Here is a 24,194-nt window from a genome sequence, read left to right as displayed (position 1 = left end):
CTTTCAAAAGTGTGCCTACTCGTTTTCCATAAATGGACTCTGTATTTCCCAAACACCTACACAGATCCAGAAATACAAGCGTTGACAAGATTATCAAGGGAGAGAGGTGTGCGTAAGAGGTGTTTCACCTCTCCAAACGTAGGATGGATCCAGAGTGAAAATAGTAAGCTTGTTAAATCGACATGAAACAGAATTCACCCCTTTTACTTTAGTTAAATTAGAAAAAAACAAAAAGGAAGGATTTGATTTGATTCACCAGGAAATGAAAAGTGGGCTTTTCATAACAGACCCGACTGCAAGTTTGCAGCTGAATGTGGGCGACTACCCCACTTCTGAAGCACCGCCATGTTTGAGGATGTTTGTAAACTTGAGGATGTGCAGACTGGAGGTCAAGTTCACCTTTGAGAACATTTTGATGTATTTAAACAGTAATGTTTCTTCTATAACCTTATTGTTATTTGCCATTATTGCAGTTATTTACATTGAATTCTGCATATAAGATAAAAAAAATCATAAAGTAATATCCACTAATAGCCAATATTAACTAACGTTAAGGTCATGTGGCTCGAGTGATTTCAGCGAAAAAGTTGTTACAGAGGTGGAGCAAATTATTACATGAAACGGTGTAAAAAGTAACTTTTTTTTATTCTAAATAACAAGCACTGATGAATCATGCACAATACGAAATGTAACATGTATTCAGAAAGTTAATTTTGATTTCTTGTTGACTTTAAAGCTAACAACTCTGATGATGAGGACCACGATTTGTGCGCCCAGGTCGTTTATCATGTTCCATGTTTTACTTAAACAGTTGCAGACAACCCCATCGGCACCTTTTGCCATGTGTTTTTCTTTAAAAAGTTCAAAGACAGTGTGTGAGTGTGTGTGTGTGTGTGTGATTGAGACCAGATTTGATGCTCTGTAGCGGTTTTATATGAAATGTTTTCAACAACCTCTTTTGAGGATTCTTTAGACTTACGGCCATAGCATAACAAACATTCAGTTTTGAAAACAACTCGAAAACACAACACAGACCGCAGACAAAATAACTTTTAGGGACCCCACTGAGACAAAATAAACTGGGGGTCAAATTTTTCCAGAAAAACAGCAGCACTGGAGACAAGATACAAAAGATGAGCAAAGCTAAATATTTGTCAGTGGATTATAACTGAGAAATAATGTTGCTTGTGGGTCACTAGAACTAAGGCTGCCAGCAGGTTAGCGCGCAATGGCAGCTCCAAAATGAGGCCAGGAACACCATCAAAATTGTGCAATTCTGAATATGGAAAAGCTAATCCTATTGTGTCACAGCACAGATATGCTTTGTTTGGACGACGAGCCTAAAAGATATTAAAGCTCTCTTGTGTATTACTGTATGCTTATTTGACTTTGATTTACATTTATTAAATAAATTCTCTGTATCCTGGAACTGTTCTACATCCTGTGGCACAGGCCCATCTATCGCAATTTCTATTGCTCATATTTGTGGTTAGGGGGTTCAAACAATCCCTTAACCCCAAGTAATAAACATTGGCGCAAAACTCATCCTGCACTGTGCATGATACCTCAAATTGTGCGGCTTGTTGAGGAGAGATGTGCTATTACTTTTACTATAAGTGTTCAGCCTTATGGTTTTTGGTGGAGAAAGCGGGCAAAGACTCTATAAAATGACAATATTAAAACTATTAAATTACATAAAATTTCGTATCTAGGGACTAATTATATACATAATGTAAAATAATTACATACATAATGTCATAATTAGTGTTAGGTAACACATTACAATAAACGTGATTTAAATGGTAAGTGTGACGAGCAGGGCGGGCGAGAGCCGTGAGGGAACGGCGCGAGGCCGGTGACGCAAGTGATAATGAGCGTCACCTGCCAGGCGTCACCTCGAGTCTCTCACGGAGGAGCTCCGGAGGCATAAAAGAAGGAGCGACTACAATAAAGGACGAGAGAGGACCAGGCCTGGACTTTATGTTATGTTTTATTATGTTTGTGTGGCCGGCAGACGTCTGCGAGGCTCTGCCGGCATTACTTTCGTTTTGTTCTTTGTTTATTTTACATTAAAGTTTGTTTGAACGTTCGCCAGTTCCCGCCTCCTTCCCACAACTACTAACCGTGTTACATTGGTGCCAAAACCCGGGAGGAAGGAGGGACATGCTGTCGGAGAGCCCTCGCGGCTGAGGGGGATCGCGGTGCTACGGAGTTCGGGCAGCACGGGAGTGAAGACCGCGAGAGGCTGCCCGAGGCGGTGGTGCTGGAGCCAAGTGAAAGGTGGGACGGAGACCCGGATGCCGTGCTCCTGGGACGAGGTGGGGTGGCTGCCGTCCAGGAGGGAGCGGAGGAGTCGCCGCCATCCGCCGTGGGCCGGAGCCTGCTGCCGTCCGCCATGAAGGGGAGGAGCAGGGGACGGGGGACTCACTGCCGGCTGCCCTCAGCCGGAGGAGCCATCGCCGGCCGCCAGGAGGCGGTCGAGGATCGGGCCGTCCACCAAGCGTCCAGTGCCATCGCATGTGGCACCGCGAGGAAGAGCCTCTTGGCAGGCTGAGGACCGAGTGGCAGTGTGTCGGGGAACCGGACCAAGAATTTTTTTTTCTCTTTCTTTTTCCTCTCTCCCCTCTCTCGTCCTGTCGCTCCCCTTGCTTCCGTCTCCTTTCTCTCGTCTCGTCTGTCCTTACCCCCAGGTGCTGCGGCCGGGGGGGGAGTAAGCGCAGTCGCGGGAGTACCCCCCGGCCTGCGAGGGGCATTGGGGGTATGTGACGAGCAGGGCGGGCGAGAGCCGTGAGGGAACGGCGCGAGGCCGGTGGCGCGAGTGTTAATGAGCTTCACCTGCGAGGCGTGCCGGCCTCGAGTCTCTCACGGAGGAGCTCCGGAGGCATAAAAGGAGGAGCGACTACAATGAAGGACGAGAGAGGACCAGGCCTGGACTTTATGTTATGGTTTTGTTATGTTTGGGTGGCCGGCAGACGTCCGCGAGGGTCTGCCAGCATTACTTTCGTTTTGTTTGTTTATTTTGAGATTAAACTTTTGTTGAATGTTCGCCGGTTCCCGCCTCCTTCTTCCCATATTTACGAACTGTGTTACAGTAAGTTCACCCAAAAAAGAAAATTATATCATTAATGACTCACCCTCATGTCGTTCCAAACCCGTAAGCCCTCCGTTCATCTTCAGAACACAGTTTAAGATATTTTAGATTTAGTCCGAGAGCTTTCTGTCCCTCCATTGAAAATGTATGTACGGTATACTGTCCATGTCCAGAAAGGTAATAACAACATCATCAAAGTAGTCCATGTGACATCAGTGGGTTAGTTCGAAGTTTTTGAAGCATCGAAAATACATTTTGGTCCAAAAATAACAAAAACTATGACTTTATTCAGCATCGTATTCTCTTCCGGGTCTGTTTTCAATCCGGGTTCACGACTCCACAGTGACGCTGCTGAGGTGTTATCCGGTGTCCGCCAGAGCTTCGTTTACAGCCTGAGGGAGACGCATGCTGTATTCAAGCTATTCTACATTGTTTGTATTTTGGTATTGCTATATTTTTTAAAATGGTGCTTAAGTGTGCATGTCGCGGATGTCCTAATCGCCAAAAACAATGACGTAAAAGTGCATTACCAACGCTGACAGATGAAAAGATTCAATGGAATCAATTCAATGGAAAGGTTTCCAGAAGAGAAGACAATGCTGAATAAAGTCAAGGTTTTTGTTATTTTTGGACCAAAATGTATTTTCGATGCTTCAAAAAACTCTAACTAACCCACTGATGTCACATGTTTTTATTACCTTTCTGGACATGAACAGTCTACCGTACATACATTTTCAATGGAGGGACAGAAAGCTCTCGGAGTAAATCTAAAATATCTTAAACTGTGTTCTGAAGATGAACGGAGGTCTTACGGGTTTGGAACGACATGAGGGTCATTAATGACATAATTTTTTTGGGTAAACTAACACTTTAAGTAATCAGATTACTTTTTTCAAGTAACTGGAAAAGTAACGCATTACTTTTAAATTTACAACTAAATATCTGAATAATTTTTTCGAATAAGTAATGCAAGTTTTCCCATTTATTGACAGACACCTCTGTTGAGAGAGGCCTTAACTGACACTTATGTTGAGAGAAATCGGGAGTAAGTGCATAAGTATGGTTTTTCTAGACTAGTTCTAGACTAAATGTGAGCATACATTCATCTACTTCATCTCCTGCATCCTATTCTTCTTTAATCCAGAATGGCAGCACAGCTGAAAGGTTTGTTTGAGCTGCGCCCTCTACTGTACAGGTGTGATTATGCATTTTCTTCAGCCTGAGGCTTATTCATTTAACTTTTGGTGTGAAAGGACCTTTATATTTGGCAAAATTGAACTTTGTGTTGTTATAAACAAACAAACAAAACAAACATGCCAGCCTTGATAGAAAAGGAACGCAAAAGTAATGTAACGCATTACTTTCCATAAAAAAATAACTAACACAATTAGTTACTTTTTTAGGGAGTAACGCAATATTGTAATGCATTACTTTTAAAAGTAACTTCCCCAACACTGTTTATAATTTATACAGGCTAGTCTTACCTGCGTCCCCCATTGAGGTGAAAATACTCTCCGTTACAGTCATAATGGTGTCAGTTGCCTGGTCGTAGCGTCCGATTGGCTCTCCGCAGCTGGCGTAGTGGCGCACGTGCTGCAGCAGATCGCTGAGGGCCTGGCTGACCGCCCCAGCGGCCATGTTCACCTGTCGGAGCAGCTCGCCCTCCTCTGAGGCGGCGTGACACGCCTTCACACATCCCTCCACGGAACGCTCCACCAGACGTCCTGCCTCCACCAGCTGGTCCTGACACACCGGCGAGGAGATGGTGGGGCTCACCACCTACAACAATCACACGTACACCCAAAATAGATGAAAGACACTGTTCAGAATAGCGACATATTATTTTGGGTTTAAAGTGTAAGGGAATGTGTGCTTTTCTTACTGATGAAAATACAAACTTACAACAAATAGTGAAATAATATACATCTTTATTATCATGGTATATCATAATAAAAGGATTTAAAATAAAGTAGTGTATGTGATCAACTCATGTATCGCTGATAAATCAGTCACTATTAGTCCGTATTTATATATAAATACACCGATCAGGCATAACATGATGACCACTTTCCTAATATTGTGCTGGACCCCCTTTTGCTGCCAAAACAGCCCTGATCTGTTGAGGCATGGACTCCACTGGACCCCTGAATAGGGTTACTATATTTCTCATGGTGGAAAACAGGATGGATGAGCAAGGGGTGGGCAATATGACCATTTTATTTATAATATGAGACATTTTATTTCACGATATTGTTATTGTTACATAAAAAAAAATACATTTACAAACAATACGACAAATACAATAAAGATACAAAGTAAATAAACTTGTTTTTCAGATACAGTAGGTTTATTTACCATGTACACATTTATTTAACATTTTTTGATTAACATTAATTACAAACAAATATTTAATTAGGCTACTGTCCCTTTAAGAACGAATTCATGGATGTAATATACTGACATATATCCAGTTTTCACCCACCCGTTTACGTCCACTTAAGCCATAACCGACTGTATTTACATGAAATACTCCACACGATGGACATTTTGGCAACTATGTTTGCATTTGACCATTCAGGCGCAATGAGAACTGATTGCGCGCTGTCTGAGAGAATTGGATCGCGAGCACAAGGGCCAGCCTTCGCTCCACATGTGCATCAATTGTCAAACTCGCTCAAATCCTTACGCTTGCCCATTTTTCCTTCCTTTTGTCCTCAAAGTTGATGTGTTAACTTTGAGGACAAAATGTTCACTTGCTGCCTAATATATCCACTAACAGGTGCCGTGATGAAGAGATAATCAGTGTTATTCACTTCACCTGTCAGTGTTCATAATGTTATGCCTGATCGGTGTATTTGTGTGTGTGTGAAAACAAAAATCTATTAATATTATAAGTTAACCTCAAAGAACATATTAAAATGATCTAAAAAAAATCCATGTCATGAATCCGTTAAAATAAATGCTCATTTTATTACTTTAGTGTAATAGTGTTATTTACTATCTATACAATGACATTATATATCCTTATATATACACAGCCGCCTCTCTACTTTTTGTTGACCACTAAAATAAACATTTAATTTTGAATTTAAATATGTTAAACTTAAAATATGTACCTTTATCTGTATCTTTATTCTTAGACAGATGTCTTCCAGTTAACTTTCATTATATCCTTAAAAAAGGTTGTCAATTATATGTATAAATGATCAGTAGTATCTACTTCTCTACGAACTATGAAATGTACCTTTGTGCAGGCCACCAGCTGTGAGGTGGAGAGCGCGCACTGCGTGGCGGCGGTAATGACTCGGTTCTGGAGCGCTGTGTCCTCTGCCACCTGTGCCACGTTCTTGGCTTTCAGCACCAGCATGGCGGCGGCATTAGCAACGGCTTTAGCCAGGTTCATCATAATGTCCTGAAACATATTCGTCATTCAAGCAACACACTGTGAAGCAACCTGGCCCAGACTAATGAATGAAATAAACGCAAGGATAGAGTGTAACAGAATAAAATAGAGGGCAATAAAACGCTCTCGGAGGCTAACTGACTGTGACAACATCAGACAAACCACACTAAATCAAATTTTACGTGTTGAAAATGGGCATTAAAGTGTTTACCACGAGTGAAAACTGCCTTGCCAAGAAATAATGAGACAAGGGGCATGTGATTGGGATTTGATATTAACATTAAATTCAGATAAATTACAAAGTGCAACAGTGGATTTCCAGAGATAGAAAATCCCATTCCCATTTCGTTCATAGAGACATTGTTTTAACCATAAGATATAAATATTCAAGACAAACCTACCATAAACTTTGAGGTTAAAGGGTTAGTTCACTCAAAAATGAAAATTAACCCATGATTTACTCACCCTCAAACCTTCCAAGGTGTATATGACTATCTTCCTTCAGACGAACACAATCTGAGATATATTTAAAAATATCCTGGCTTCTCCAAGCCAAGATAGTCATATACACCTAGGATGGCGTGAGGGTGAGTAAATCATGGAATAATTTCCATTTGTGGGTGAATTATCCTTTTTTCCTACACTCGTAAACATCTTATACATTTGTATATACCTGTATATTTTATAAACTCAATCAAAAGAGGGATAAAAAAAAACGTGTTCATACTGCGTGAGAAGAAAATTTCTCTTGTGATGAATTTAGGGCAAGTTAATGTGACAATAATGCACAAGAAAACATGCATGAACATCAAAAGGTATTTTAAAAAAAAATTAAAAATTTGATGAAAATTAATGAAAATTTTCTCATCATTTTCTTACCTTTGACCTGACTTACTATGCAACACACATTTCCTTATACAAATATAAGGAAAAACGTATAGCATGTTACATACATTGAAAGTGAACGCAGCTATAAAGCAAGATTTTAAGTGAATAATGACTTACATTTCAGTCTGTTCCTCACTTAAAGCTATCTAATGACTTCAAAAGACTTGAAATATAGTGCTTTAGACAGGCTAACAACGTTTTTTTTTTTTTTTTTTTTTAAGTGCTTCATCTGCCATTTTGACAGCCGGTTAACCACCACTTTTACTGTATGTAAATAAGCAGCATGAACATTCCTCAAAACATGCCATTTTTTGAAGAAACAGTTCACCCTTATATCGTTCCAAATCATATGACTGACTTTTTTTTAAGTCAGGGGTCGGCAACCCAAAATGTTCAAAGAGCCATATTGGACCAAAAAAACAAATCTGTCTGGAGCCACAAAAAAATAAAAGCCTTATATAAGCCTTATATGAAGGCAACACAGGCTGTAAGTGTATATTAGCTATATTAGCCTACTATCAAAATGACTAAGTAGGCTACAAATACATAATGAGGTATTCCCGAGGTATATATTTAAAAACTGCTGAAAGCTACAGAAATAAGAAGCAAATGGATCGGTGTAATTCACAGAAACAGCTGGACTCCAGGCATAGAAACATGGATTTGCAGTTATCATTTTGTGTAAAATTTTTGGATTTTGAGGTAAAATCATACCGTATATATTGTATTGTTATATTATGTTGACAAATCATCAATTAAATATTTTCCATCTTAAATTCTGCACAATTGTGTGTTTTAAAATAAACACTGACAAAAACTATACTATAAAACTATATGTTTTAGGGCTGGACAATATGACGATATAACATTGATACAAGTGATTACTCGGATTTAAACCTACCGATATTGTAGTTATATAAAAAATTCACAGGCAGATTTGCTTTATGTATTTCCCTGGCGTCAAATCAGGCACATAATATAAATGTCAGGAAACACAACTCCTGGCTGTATGTCAATATCCATGGATTAGGTTTATTTGACAAGTTGTAAGAAACACTTTCGAGTCCAACCTTTAGTTTAATCGTTTGTTTTACTCACTTTTTCGCAGTTTCCCCCATTAAATCCAGTAGGTTCTTTTGCCACTCAGTCCAGCTGAAGGAGCACGCTTTCGGCGGGAAAGTTACGTCGATGCATGACGTATTTTTGTAGGCCAACCTGGAAGTTAGCGGCGCATGGGTTCCCTTGATTGGAAGCCTATTCATTTTTCCCATTGACTTTTGGAAAATCGCTGAAAATAAGCTCTGTGTTTAACAAAGGGTTATGACACTTACACGTTTTGTCTATCAAGATCATCTTTACAAGTTAACATAACATTTATACATTTTGAAGCCTAAATAAAGTCGTCAGATATAAAAAGCTAACAGTAGATTATAAACGGACTACAGCACACCATGGTCACGGATCAACGTTGTCACCACCAAGCTTCCTCAAACTGCATTTAAAAACCAACTCTATTTAAAAATATGTTTGCTGATTATGATCTGCGCTGTGTATGAATACTTATCCACTTTTTCATGAGAAATGCTGTCCAAATGTCCTGTTTGTCATGATGATGTCTAATGTCCCCGCCAAAGGAAGTAGTCCATTTTAGCACTTTGTTAGCAACCGCCGTTTTTAAGACGCAGTAAAAGTTATATATAACTGGTGTATTTTATGTCATAGATAAAAACGTGAAAATATTTAGAAGCTTTGTTTACCACAGACCTTATTTCAGGCGATTTAGCAAAAACCCATTCAAAAAACCCATAGACTTTACGCCGTTGGAACCGGAAGTCCTAAAATGCTAACTCGCTTCCGGGTTTTGCCTACAAAAATGCGTCATCACTGAGGCACTCTATTGAGCCGCGCTGAAACGTGTCTCGTAGGCTATGATACAAATCTTCATTGACAGAAATGTTGAAATTTAATATTTATTATAAACATTTTTACAGCATTGGAAAACGTTAAGAATGTTTGTGCCATGTTTGTCCATTTTCATACATTTTTCATACATATTTGACCATTTTCATACAAGCTCCAGGGAGCCTAGTTAGGGGGGGCGCTAAAGAGCCGCATGCGGCTCTAGAGTCGCGGGTTGCCGACCTCCGTTTTAAGTATATATATTTTTTTCCTAATTTCTATATACACATCAGAGTTTGCAATGATGTGAATGGGAAAAAAATACTTCCGGAACCGGAGTGAGTATTCATTATTATGCTCTATTCCACAAAGAAAGACACACCTGGAATCTCTCGTCGGTTTCTCCTTCTCCCATTTGTTTCAGAAGATCTCCGCTGGCCTGGCCGATGCTGCCCGCCGCCGTCAGAACAGTCTGTCTGGGCTGTGGGGTGATATTGGCACTTCAGAAATGACCCACGTATGACCACCACAATGTCTAAGAACTCAATGCACGCCTAATCACATCCTGTCTATCAGCTTTGCACTCCACTACAATTACCCTGTCTAGCACAAGCCAAACAAGTAAACAGATTGTGACTGTGCTCTGTAAACCAGAAAGGAAAAACACAGCTTAACGAGTTCATTATCAAATCCGCCTGTAAACAGCAGTGCGTTAGTGGCGGATTAGATGTGAAGGGGCCGAGGGGTTTGCGTGTTTGAATTCGTCACCTCTCCAGAAGCTGGTTCCACGGCTCTAAGCAGGTCAGACACGGCCCCTGTGAGTGTCCGGGCGGCCCCCATTAGATTCTGCCCGCTGCCCACCTCGTCCTCCATCAGAGCCGCCAAGAGCTTTACTCCCTTGGACATCTCCGTCAGGTTGGAGGAGATGGTGGTGATGGCACAGCCCACGGCAGTATAGTCCGTGTCCGTAGGGTCACCTGGAGAGATTGGAAACAGAGATGGATAAAGAGGGTGATGAAAAGTGTGAGCGATTTAAAGGGATAGTTCACCAAAAATGCGAATTCTGTCATTCATTATCCATGCATTATGGAAGTGACAGTGATGGAAATGACATTTTAAAGATTTTTTTAAGACAATAACACACTTTGTCTCGCTAAGGCTAATTCAATTCATGATATTATAAATCCTAAATACTTAAATCATAAATACTTAAATACTTAAAACTTTCTGTTTTGATAAACTAAATAAAATAAAATATTAATATTAGATGAAAAATTTAAACAAAAATTAGAAAATAATGTCTTGGCAACTAACTGAAATAAGTTTATGTACTAAAATTGCTAAAACTGAAATTAAAAAAATTTAAATATATAGAAATATGAAAAAATTCTACATCTAAAATTATAAAAACAAAAGCTGAAAATATTAATTATAGTACATAATAGTGCATAAATAATATTGAAATAGCACTGAACTTGACAAAACTACTCTCGGAAATTAGCACAATAAAAACTGATTTTTTAAAACTGTCACATGACTCGTATTTCATCTTAAGCTTTTTACTGACACGGTCGTATTCTTTGGTAACCTAATTAATTATAAATAAACTTTATTAGTGGTAAAACAGTTTGGTGTGATGGAAATGACACCACAACTTAATTTGTTTAGACCATTATAGTTGCAAACATGTAATAATGTATATTTTAATTACTGACTTTGATACTTTAAGACTGAATTTGAAAAGAAAAAATAAACAACGAATCGATAAACTGATGAATTGCTCACTATAAAACCAGGAACAGGTTCAATTTTCTTTCATGTCTTCAACACGCTCCGCTCAAATGTGCAACATGTGCAATAACGTGATCATTCATTATTAGTGAGCTCATTCCAAATGAGATCCATATGACGGCAAACACATATGCATTCCATCTATAGTGCGCACATCTACACATCACATTATATCCTAACAAGCTCTTCAGGGCATGAGAACAGATGTAAAGCAAAAAAAACAAAAAAAAAAAACAGTAAAGTTTGAACTGGGCTGCTGGCTAACAGGCAAATCTCCGCACTATCAAACAGATGGCACGAGGAGATTAAATCCAGCAAAAACCTGGTCTGGTCCGCATGGAATCTCTCCAGAACGCGGGAAGGAATACACAAATCCTGCCAAGCAGTTCAGCTTCAGGACAACAAAATTCACATTCATTAATGGAAATATTTATTAGTGCAATTGGAGAGTGATTTATTATTTAACAGTGAGATGAAACATATTTTTCCATCTTCGAGTGCTGGTATACATTAATATAAGTAGCTATTGCAAGACCTCATGTGTACATTTCTTCTAAATCATCATCGTTTTCAAACATTTGTGGTAATGGACAAAGGATATTTCTTCAATTATGTTCAACAGCGCATAAACACATCACAGGAAAATTATAGTATGTAATTTTTTGGAAAAGACATGTTCATTTCCAACATACATTTTACTTTCACCACATCATTTGTCTTGCTTAGGCTAATTTCATAGCATGTTATACTTACTAAATAGGTTCCACTTTATTTCGATGGTCCACTATGCTAACTCTCATTGTAGTATTAGTAGACCATTAGGTGTTAGATTTTAAGTTGACATGTAGTTGCAAGGTTAATTAAAGGGGACCTATAATGCCCCTTTTCACAATGTAATATAAGTCTCTGGTGTCCCCAGAATGTGTCTGAAGTTTCAGCTCAAAATCCCCCACAGATCATTTATTATAGCTTGTCCAATTTGCCCCTATTCGGGTGTGAGCAAAAACACGCCGTTTTCGTGTGTAACTTCAAATGCAAATGAGCTGCTGCTCCTAGCCCCCTTTCCAGTAGAAGGCGGAGCCTGTACAACTCATGCTTCGGATACTCCAGCAACAACAAAACTGGAGAATCTCACGCAGCCAAAATCTCAGAAATTGTTCAGCCTTACATTGTTCAGACACAGATGGAGAGACAAAACAAATTACAAATTTTAGAATGCAACTGGACATTTCTGAATGTTTAATTGATGAATTTATGTAGTTGTTGTGGAGTTAACTTTATTCAACTTATCGATTAGCATGTTCTGTCACATTCATCTATAAAATGCTGTGCAGGTGCTCATGTGGGAACTGTAGTAGGATGTTGGTATCGACCCATCTTTCATAATCAACTTTTGTGCAAATCCAGCATTGAACTGACCCTCGTTTGTGAAGCAGTCTTGCGTAAAATGTTTTTGCACGAACATAAGACTTTACCTAATTTTCCAAGGCACATTTCCTTCATAAATTAAATACATCCACTGTGTCCTCAGTGGCTCCAGTGTCTGGAGTCTATGGAGATGCTTATGCTGATTGGTTTATCCAAAATGTTTGCAATGTTAATGTGGCGCAGATATTATATCAATAGGTGCTATAGCGAGGATATAAATGTGTGGCTTTTAAAAAAAAATATTTTTAACAAACTGAAAGTTGGACATGGGAAAACCAAATCGATACATATAAGCATTTGAAATTGTAAGGCATGTGACCACAAAAACAAAAAAAACCCCAACATACTAAACATGTATTGTTTTGTATGTCAATGAAGTTACAGATGGTTTATAAGTAATTTCACATTCGGTCACATACCAGCAGTGAGGTTGACCACCGATGCGGTACCAGCCGTGATGGCATCCACTTGGGAGTGAATCTCGTGTTTGGATTCATCCACCTTGTTCTGAACCCACATTCTGGATGCCTTTTTGGGAGAAAAGAGAGGAGAGTTAATACTAGTGTACTCATGTCTTTTTTTTGGGGTGGCTTTTTTACACTAAGAAATATCAAGGTTATGTAAGCGCAGGTAAATGATCAATGACCACCTCTGCAATTATAGTCAATAAACTAACAATAATTGTACAGCAATGCCACAATACATTACTGTAATGTCACAATAACAAAAACCTTCATATGAAAAAACACATTATGAAGCTTTTACACTAGTTTGTGGCGCATTTTCTGGCTCAATATCCCTCATGGGATTTGAACTTGCAACATTCTACTGCATGATAAATCACACGCAGGGACATGCTGTACGAGGATTTTTCCTGCTAACACATAAAATCAGACAACATATGGTTTGCAGCAGTATAAACAATTGTTATTTTTGCACCAGTGCTAGAAATATTACACTTTTTTTTTGTGTGTGTCTCTGTATATTTCTTACCATGTCTTGCCCCAGTGGTGGAAGATTATCAACCTCTCCCAGGTCAGCTTGTGCCTGCTGGACAGCCTGCATACTGGTGTTGATAGTTCCCATCAGTGCTTGCTGGGCCAGACTCTGATGGCACAGGAAGTAGTCATTTAGAAGACGATATTCAGAAAAATAGGCCTTAAAGACAATCTATACAGTGCTTCCCACAGGTTTGTAATATACTTGTGGTGGTAGCCGGGTGAAAAATCCTCCTATTACCCACGGCACAAAAATGGTCTACTACATGTGACAAACAAACAATGTGTGATTTTTAACAGTATTTTTATTTATTGAAGTTCATTTTAATTAAATAACATATACATTTAATTACATACTAACATTATGCATTATTATGCATTGTAAATTATGCAAAATTACAGCATTTAAATGGTTCTCCTTTTCGTATGTTCTCCTTGTATGCTGTCATATAGTGTCTCTCTCAGTGAATGGGACACAGATTTTACTAGTAAAATTTATATAATGAATAATATATGTGTCAAATAATGTTCTTAGTCTTTTCTTCCTGTGGGGAGACTAAAATAATTTACTATGAATTAAATGGAAATCAAATTAAATACAATATATCGTGTAACCAAAATACCAATAATGCCCAAAAGAAAAAGAAAAAACTTAGCGTGTGACTTTTAATTATAAACAAGCCCGAAATACACAGGTACTCTTATTTTGAAATATCTGTACTATTGCAGGCTGATCTTACAATCGTCTAAAACATTTTATATAAAAGCCATAAAGTAGACATTGTAATAATTCATCAACTTGAGTTCATTAGCAATCGCTTGGCATAAATCTGTGCTTTTCATTGAGTGAGAATCACTTTGAAGCAGTCTGAAGCGATGTTGCATGAGCTTGTAGAAAGCGCAACAGTGCCCCCTTGTGACTTTGCAAAATGCAGCGCCTGTGGGAATGTTAGCGGTACAGTTCTGACGCACACATAACGAGCAGGTACAAAACGACTAGTTAATCAATCGCGGATGGTTTCATTATCTTGCGCGGATATAAAAGTATAAGGGGATAAAAATAATAAAAGCAAAAATGTGTCTCCAAATATACTTGGGCTGCTGTTATTATACGTGGGCGGCCCACCCAAGTAAAGTCTATGTGTGGGAAGCACTGCTATAGAAGTATGCATAAACAAACCAGATATGCATCTTTTAGCGCATTGCTGTCTTAAAAAGTAAGTCAGAACGCAACTCTTACCATCGCCACATGGGGCGGTAATTAACATTAGCTGTTTTCGTTAATTTTTAAATCATGTCAAAGCAACAGTTTGAAGAGATTCTTGTTGAACAAGTTAGTTCAGGTTAGCTAAACTGTATAGCTAGTTACCTGAATAAAGCTGCAATGACATTAGTGAAATCGTAACGAAATTTCACGGGGAAAAAGTCTAAAGAAATCTGTCACCCATGGATTCCTATTGAAATGACTAGATTTTGCCCGTGAAAATTCAAACAACCATTAATGTGAGGCCACCTTAACACATCCAGTTTAATGCCATAATCATTCATAAATATTCCGAGCCTCCTTGAGTTTGGAAGTACTTAAGTACTTAGGGACTACAATTGCAATGTATCGGTAAGTGATTTGTGCCTGCTTTGTGTATTTGTGTAGAGTATATATTGTGTAACTCAGAAGCAACCCTGGCGGGATTTGAACCCACAACCTCATGGTTACCAGTCATTAACAAATAGGTCACAGTGCATAGGTTTAACAAACACCACAGAGAAGCAGGATTATTATAGTTAACTTAAACTAAAACCATTTTTGTTACTCAAAAACAAAATAAACATTAATGAAATAAAATATGCAATCTTTATTATGATAAATTATAAACTTTACAAATTTTATTTCAGAATGTTGCAGAGGCAACATTTCTCATTTTTTGAGAGCTGCGCAATTCACTTCTCTGCTGAAGATTAAGAAATCGTTATGAAAAATATCATGAATTTAAATGCATTTACAAGGCAAGAATAAAAACTGCTGTTGCGCTTAAAGTTTGAGAAGGCAGGTGAAAAAAAATCAATGCAAGCGAATTAACAATTAAAATAATAATTTATATAGGTTCATACTCGGAATTTGTCGTCTGAACTTAACACATCAGGAGTAGTGAGTAGTGAACACACCCGAAGCAGTGGGCAGCCATTTTTGCTATGGCACCCGGGAAGCAATTGGGGGTTAGGTGCCTTGCTCAAGGGAACCTCCTGCTGGTATTGAGACTCGAACCCACAACCTTCAGGTTACCAGTCTGACTCTAACCATTAGGCCACGACAGCCCCAAACAAATGATCACCGCTAAAAAACAATCCACCTTCTCGAGCCCGAAAAAAACAGTTTGCTCAAATTAATCTTAAATCTGAAACCAGTTTCGTGCAACAGGCCTCTGAAAGCAGAACCACATATGGTGCGATCTTGACACAAACATGAGCGCAGTTGCGTGTTCTCACCAGAGGGGGCATGTGTCCTCTGTGCATCTGTCCCGTGGTGATCTGCTGTTGCGCCGAGGGCATGGTTCCCATGTTGAACATGTCGGGGCCTCCTATTGACCCCGACCGCATGATGCCAGGCAGTGCCACCGACCCGTGCTCGACTCGACCGACCCGATTAAACTGCTGCTGGAGGATGGTGGACCTACAAACAAGCAATGGCTCATTATTAGATGCTGTCAGGCTGCATTCACCCTTATATCTGTGAATGATGGTTGTTATTGTTACGGTAATTACTGACAGCCATTAAAATCAGCTGAGCAGCACTTCCCTATTCGCAACAGGAAAACAGACGCTTCAGGCACTATTGCTTAATTACAGCTCATTGTGAGAGGCCTCAATTTTTGGATTATAGTGCTAAAAGTAACATGAGTAAGTTGGCACAAGGACAGACGCAGGCACTGATGCCCGACGTCTCCCCCTCTCCTACAGAGAGAAGAGGGATGCCGTCGCCCATAACAACCACTTTCCAGGCAGCGCTCGAGAGGACATGACCCATCTGTATATCAGATTCTGACAGAACCAGAGCCCATGCTGGATAAAAGAGATGCCGGGAAGAAGTGCCATGCTTTGAATATGATGAATATTACAATTTTTTTCTGCTAGCCTGGTCAAACCAGTAACAATATATAAAAGGTTTCTAAAAATGCTTTTTGCATTTTCCAGATTTAATATGATTTTTTCCCATGACAAATGAAATCAAAAGTTAAATTATTTCAATTAAAATTATTTTTTTTATTAAAATAAATTAATTTTCTTATTAATTACATTTGATAAATCACCAAGAAAAAGCCTATTGTCAACCCCATTACCTTGATTTTGTGTAGTAAAAATCTAATAAATTGATAAATGAATATTTGTAGAAATGTAATTAAATTATTCTTTTAAGAAGCACGACTTTGATTACAAGGCTTATCATTATAAATTACATGGTAAACTGTCAACCCTGTCACCAAGATTTTGTATAGTAAGCAACTGATTATTGAAAACTGGATATTTGTAGAAATATCAGCATTAAATTCTCTTTATAGTATCATGACCATGAGCAAAAGGCTTGTAGTAAAACTAAACTATCATGATTTGTATAGTAATCTTTAGATAACGGAAATTTGGATATTCAAAAATATCAGCATTAAATGCTCTTTTTAAAAAGGACTTTGTTGTTTGACTTCGACTTTGAGCACAGGACTAGTAAATTCAAATTAAACAATCAACCCTGTTGCCATGATTTTCTATAGTGATTACTCACAGCTGGATATTTGTAGAAATTTTTCAACATTTAAATGATCTAATGTTAAATTACATAGTAAACTGTCAACCCTGTTACCAAAATTTTGTGTAGTAAGCAACTGATTATTTAAAAACTATATATTTGGAGAAAATCTGCATTACATTTTCTTTATAGCATCATGACAATGGTCAAAAGGCTTGTAAGTAAAACTAAACTGTAAAACACTCAACCCTGTTATCATGATTTGTATAGAAAACTTTAGATAACTGAAATTTGAATATTCAGAAATATCAGCATTAAATGCTTTTTTTTTTTTTTTTTTTAAAAAGGACTTTGTAGTTTGACTTTGAGCAAAAGGCTTGTAAAGTCAAATAAAACAATCAACCCTGTTGCCATGATTTTCTATAGTAAACAAGAGATTACTCACAGTTAGATATTTGTAAAAATTGTTCAATATTAAAATTATTTTTAAATGAGTCAATTTTGTAATGTTAAATTACACAGTAAGTTTCAACCCTGTTACAAAGATTTTGTGTGGTAAGCAACTAATATTGAAAACTGGATATTTGTATAAGTATCAGCATTACACTCTCTTTATAGTATCATGACCATGAGCAAAAGGCTTGTAAGTAAAACTAAACTGTAAAACGCTCAACCCTGTTATCATGATATGTATAGTAAACTTTAGATAACTGAAATTTGAATATTCAGAAATATCAGCATTATATGCTCTTTTTAAAAAGGACTTTGTAATTTGACTTCGACTTGAGCACAAGGCTAGTAAAGTCAAATTAAACAATCAACCCTGTTGCCATGATTTTCTATAGTAACAAGTGATTACTCACAGCTGGATATTTGTAGAAATTTTTCAACATTTAAATTATCTTTAAAAGAGTCAATTTTGTAATGTTAAATTACATGGTAAACTGTCAAACCTGTTACCAAAATTTTGTATAGTAAGCAACTGATTATTTAAAAACTATATATTTGGAGAAAATCAGCATTACATTCTCTTTATAGTATCATGACAATGATCAAAAGGCTTGTAGGTAAAACTAAACTGTAAAACGCTCAACCTTGTTATCATGATTTGTATAGTAAACTTTAGATAACTGAAATTTGAATATTCAGAAATATCAGCATTATATGCTCTTTTTAAAAAGGACTTTGTAATTTGACTTCGACTTGAGCACAAGGCTAGTAAAGTCAAATTAAACAATCAACCCTGTTGCCATGATTTTCTATAGTAACAAGTGATTACTCACAGCTGGATATTTGTAGAAATTTTTCAACATTTAAATTATCTTTAAAAGAGTCAATTTTGTAATGTTAAATTACATGGTAAACTGTCAATCCTGTTACCAAAATTTTGTATAGTAAGCAACTGATTATTTAAAAACTATATATTTGGAGAAAATCAGCATTACATTCTCTTTATAGTATCATGACAATGATCAAAAGGCTTGTAGGTAAAACTAAACTGTAAAACGCTCAACCTTGTTATCATGATTTGTATAGTAAACTTTAGATAACTGAAATTTGAATATTCAGAAATATCAGCATTAAATGCTCTTTTTAAAAAGGACTTTGTAGTTTGACTCCGACTTTGAGCAAAAGGCTTGTAAAGTCAAATTAAACAATCAACCCTGTTGCCATGATTTTCTATAGTAACAAGTGATTACTCACAACTGGATATTTGTAGAAATATCAGCATTTAAATTATCTTTCTAATGTCATAACTAAATAAAAAAAAGAGTGCATTTTGCAATGTCAAATTAAACTGTAAAACTGTCAACCCTGTTATTGCCAATCTTCTTACAGTATGTTTCTGAAGCCATAATTATATCCCAAATTTAATTACTGTAGCTTTATATGGCATAACGCAATTTATTAACACTAAAACACATTACTTGTTTGGTAAAATGTTTTAAATCTTACAGAAATGTACTTACAACTTATCAAACTGTAAAAAGCAGCCATTTTACAGAATGAACTAAATACATAAATACCAAGATATATTTAGTGAGCTGCTGAGAAATAGTGAAATATAGGAATGGAAATATTCACACATTTACTATCTCTATCTCTCTCTTCCAGGAACCTGATATCTTAAATGGCGTCTCACTGATGATGTAGCACTTTTTGTGAAAATAATAATCTCAAGCTCGTTTTCTCAGCACCTTGCGCTTAAAGGGTAAAAGAGAAAAATGTGTCTTTATCTCGTGATTAAAAACAGCAGAGTGCAACCCGAGCATCTACTCCAAAGTCATTAGACACCTCAGTTCCACTATCAGTCGAATACAAATGAAACACATTTTTAGCTGTGTAATCACAATGCAACTATGAGTGTGACATTCTGAAGGAGAAAAACTTAAGAGATCTCCACTGACTTTTTCGGGGATACAGATTCTTCTAGCATGGTGGATTCCTCATCACCATCCAAACCAAACCGATCTTTACTCTGTTTCTGTAAAATAACAACAGCGAGGAAAACATTTGAGTGAACTGATGACAGCAAAATTATGGAATATCTTCATGACGGACAATTTAGGATAGTTCACCCCAAAAAAGTTATTCTAACAACATTTAGGGTGAACTGTCCCTTTAATTCTCATGTGTTGCAGAGCCAGTGACTTGCTTTCTTAAGGATGATGTCAATGTATCCAGCGATGAGTTGTGAGATCTGCTCCCCTTCTGTGGTCTGGACGGAGTAATAGCTCTCCTGGTACTCACCGAAATCCTGCACAAGGCCACACACACGCACACACACACACACATATATCAGATATGAGAAGCACACATCAAGGCTGTCTTCTTGTACAGTGTGGATGGATGTGATCTTTCTATTTTAGCTGACAGGAAGTCAGCCAACTGTCCTTGGAGCACAAGTGCTGTACATGAGATGCTATAAGTGGCTCTTAATGGTGAAGCAGAACTGCACATCACACAGCAAGGTTAAAACACTCATGTAAAAGAGGATTAGGGCATTTTATCAAGGAAAAAAACAACAACTATTATTACGTTATAGCCACAACATTTTTACAATGACATTAGCTGTTACTGGGAATACAGCTCAATATGAAGCAGTTATTAAAGGATTAGTTCACTTTCAAATAAAATTTTCCTGATAATTTTCTCACCCCCATGTCATCCAAGATGTTCATGTCTTTCTTTCTTCAGTCGAAAAGAAATTAAGGTTTTTGATGAAAACATTCCAGGATTATTCTCCTTATAGTGGACTTCAGTGTTCTCCAAACAGTTGAAGGTCAAAATTACAGTTTCAGTGCAGCTTTAAAGGGCTTTAAACGATACCAGACGAGGAATAAGGGTCTTATCTATAGCGAAACTGTTGGTCATTTAAAAAAATTAAAAAAATATATGCTTGTATATGCTTTATATAAACAAATGATCACATTACAAGTGCTTCCGCCAAAACCGCACTTTCGTATTCTTCAAAAAGCTTACGCTGTATGTCCTACACATTCCCTATTCTACTTACGGAAAAAATGGAACTGCCGCCGTGTTCGTTATGTAATAATCCTGGAATGTTTTTATCAAAAACCTTAATTTCTTTTCAAGTGAAGAAAGAAGAACATGGACATATTGGATGACATGGGGGTGAGTAAATTAACATTAACAGGAGTAAATTAACAGGAAACATTTCATTTGAATGTGAACTAATCCTTTAACTCTTTTCCCGCCACGGATGGAATTTTCTGTCATTCTGTGTTTTCAGTATTATACGGTAGGGGACGCTATTATGTATCTTCTGAAAGAAAAGAGAATCTTCTGATCAAAACACAGGCAGAAACAAGCAATAAAATGCTTTGCTTTGAACATTGTAGTCTTTTAAAGGTGCCCTAGAATCAAACATTGAATTTACCTCGGCATAGTTGACTAACAAGAGTTCAGTACATGGAAATGACATACAGTGAGTCTCAAACTCCATTGTTTCCTCCTTCTTATATAAATCTCATTTGTTTAAAAGACCTCAGAAGAACAGGAGAATCTCAACATAACACAGACTGTTACGTAACAGTCGGGATCATTAATATGTACGCCCCCAATATTTGCATATGCCAGCTCATGTTCAAGGCATTAGACAAGGGCAGCCAGTATTAATGTCTGAGGTGCACAGATCCAATGATGCCCCAAAATAGGCAGTTAAAAAAATTAATTTAAAAACAAATCTATGGGGTATTTTGAGCTGAAACTTCACAAACACATTCAGGGGACACCTTAGACTTATATTACATCTTGTGAAAACTGGTTCCAGGGCACCTTTAAAAAAAGTGTGATTTTCTCAGCTTTTTGTTCAAAATGTTTTTTTTTAAGTATTTTTTTTTTTTTTTTTTTTTTTTATGAAACTTATCAACATTCAAGTGTTGATAAAAAAAGAATGCATGAAGCTAGAATAAAATTATTTATTTATTTATTTTTAGCAGAGGCTCTGCTCCTTTTTATATATTGCATGTTCAGATATTCACACAACAAAATATTCTGGGTTCCATGAAATTGTTGTGAAATTGATCAAAAATGCTGGTGGTAGCTGGCAACTTTATAAAAAAATAATAATAATAATAAAAAAAAAGGCTGCTGGGGAAAGAGTTAAGCATAGCCATGTAAAAATTTCAGTCAATATCAGAATGATAAATGAACACAACACACTCCAAGGCAGCAAACTTTAATTTCTTTCATCTTTGCCCCCCATTGTGCTATTTTCAAGTCTTTAAAGTGATTAAGCTGGATTCATGCTGGTTTATATAATTAAAAATTCCTTTACTCTTGAATTTCATAAAACAACATTTTTCTATCAATGCTATTAGTGTCTAAACGATTAGTGATGTACATTAATATTACACACACACATATACATATATATATATATATATATATATATATATATATATATACACATACATACATATATACACATATATATATATATATATATATATACACACATATATATATACAATATAGTATTTATTATATTTCATACTATATAGAACTATATATGTAAAAGACAACAGATAATATATAAATGGAATATATTATTATGAGTTATACTGTGTTATATATTAACTGTGACTTTTTTTCTCAGAATTGTGAGTTTATACCTTGCAATTCTGACTTTATAACAAACAACTGTGACTTTATATGATGAATCGTGAAATATAAATTCAGAATTATGTGATAAAAACTTAAAAATGTTTTTTCTCAGAATTGGACTTTATAACTCACAATTGCAAGTTTATGTCTTACCTTTCCAAGAAAAGAAGTCAGAACTGCGCAATTTTGACCTTACAACACACAATTGCGTTTATATCACGCAATTCTGATTTTACAACTCGCAATTCTGACTGTATATCTCACAATTCTAACTTTATAACTCGCAATTGCAAGTTTATATCTCAATTCTGAGAAAAAAAGTCAGAATTGCAAGTTTATATGTGAATTATAGTGAATATATAGGAAGAGTCAAATGAACAATCCAATCACACTGTGGCTCATGTTAAATGAAGTGAATAACGTACCAGTGTGAAGCTCTTGGGGGAAGCCGCCCACCTCTTCACAGTGGTCAGGGGCCACTCCTGCACCACCTCTTTGGTCTTCTCATCCACTCTCATCACTGACTCTTTGGTAATGCCCAGCAGACGCGGGACCAACTTATTCTTGCTTTTCATCTTCTCCTGTTGAAAAATAACACATGGCGTTTGTGTATTGTGTGGCAAGAACTGAAATATACAATGGGATCCTGATTGCGGACTTCATTTCTGTATTTATATGATTACTAAATTTGTTTTGCCCATTAATCATTTTGAAAGAAGTGTCGCGCTGTTTGCGGTTTAGTGTCCTTATTTCAACTCCGTCCCTCAGCAGAATAACGGATTGTTTAATCGCTACTATGTAAGAAAAATACATACTGCACTGGCTTTCTGGAATACTTAAATTAATGCTAAGATTGGTCAATTGTGGCCATCCTAGTATATATTATTACTAGGAAAATAGGCGAAAAATACTGATGACTCATCCTGTTCTACAGCGCTTTTTGCCCAATCAAATGCTCTGTACAATGAGAATGCCCCGCCCCCTGATACCACCTGCCTCCAATTTGCATGAGGCATAAAATTTCTACAGTTGTGATCAACCTAAAAAACTTTGGTTATTTAAAAACAAAATGGAGCTCTTCGAAATACCCTGCCAAAACGTCCTGTTTCAACAGGAAATACATCAACACAGTTAAGAAATCTGCGTGTGTCATGCAATCTTACTGCGTTTTTAAGCAGTTTTGAAGTTATCCAATATGCAATTATCGGAATACTCTGTAATAGCTCACACTTCACCCAAATGTCTATTTGAAGTTGTTTATACATTAGTACAGCATTTAACAGATGTTTTAGTGACATTTATGATTCAAAATGTATGTGAATTGACTCATTTTTGTTCAAGAAAAAGACACTTCAAATGAGATAGTTTTCAGATTCTTTGTTCCTTAATAGCCGTCATAGCGATTTATGTGTGAAATCTGGTTTACAAAATCATACAGTCGCACTTTGATACCAAATTAGAGCATCAGAAAGAGGCTCACATAGAACTGTGGTTAATATTAGCCACAAAAAGCATGCACAAATGCATTTTCACAACTTAGTACACCATCCAGGCATTTTTGGCATACTAATTTAACATTCTCTGATCTAGAGCATGCCAATCCTAATGTTGCACATACTGACATCTACTAGACATCTTCTTAAAGCTAATGTGCCACTTGACCAGGGCCTTTCTTTCATTTCCCTTTGACATTCTCTTTCTCTCACACACAAACACACACATGCACAAGGCCCAAAACAATTGCCTGCAAATGGCATCCTGCCAGAGGCCTCGGACCGCCACACAAATACATAAAAAAAACAAAAAAAACACTAAACGTTTAAATGACCT

At 37.0% G+C, this 24,194-nt stretch overlaps 1 protein-coding gene across 1 annotated transcript in view; it reads right to left on the bottom strand.

Annotated features, from left to right (window-relative positions):
* The window catches only part of tln2b (talin 2b), a 182,943-nt gene that overhangs the window by 70,954 nt on the left and 87,795 nt on the right, over nt 1–24,194 (bottom strand). The window contains exons 10-19 of the mRNA XM_067379062.1: nt 22,790–22,945; nt 19,891–19,992; nt 19,643–19,719; nt 15,983–16,166; nt 13,494–13,607; nt 12,920–13,028; nt 10,050–10,258; nt 9,664–9,762; nt 6,336–6,503; nt 4,576–4,870 (exon numbers count right to left, since the gene is read on the bottom strand). Coding sequence (XP_067235163.1) covers nt 4,576–4,870; nt 6,336–6,503; nt 9,664–9,762; nt 10,050–10,258; nt 12,920–13,028; nt 13,494–13,607; nt 15,983–16,166; nt 19,643–19,719; nt 19,891–19,992; nt 22,790–22,945 — 1,513 coding nt within the window. The remainder of the gene's footprint in view (nt 1–4,575; nt 4,871–6,335; nt 6,504–9,663; nt 9,763–10,049; nt 10,259–12,919; nt 13,029–13,493; nt 13,608–15,982; nt 16,167–19,642; nt 19,720–19,890; nt 19,993–22,789; nt 22,946–24,194) is intronic.

This window comes from Chanodichthys erythropterus, chromosome 24, assembly GCF_024489055.1.
Source record: "Chanodichthys erythropterus isolate Z2021 chromosome 24, ASM2448905v1, whole genome shotgun sequence".
Lineage (NCBI taxonomy): Eukaryota > Metazoa > Chordata > Actinopteri > Cypriniformes > Xenocyprididae > Chanodichthys > Chanodichthys erythropterus.
This window is presented reverse-complemented; position numbering and strand designations above follow the sequence as displayed.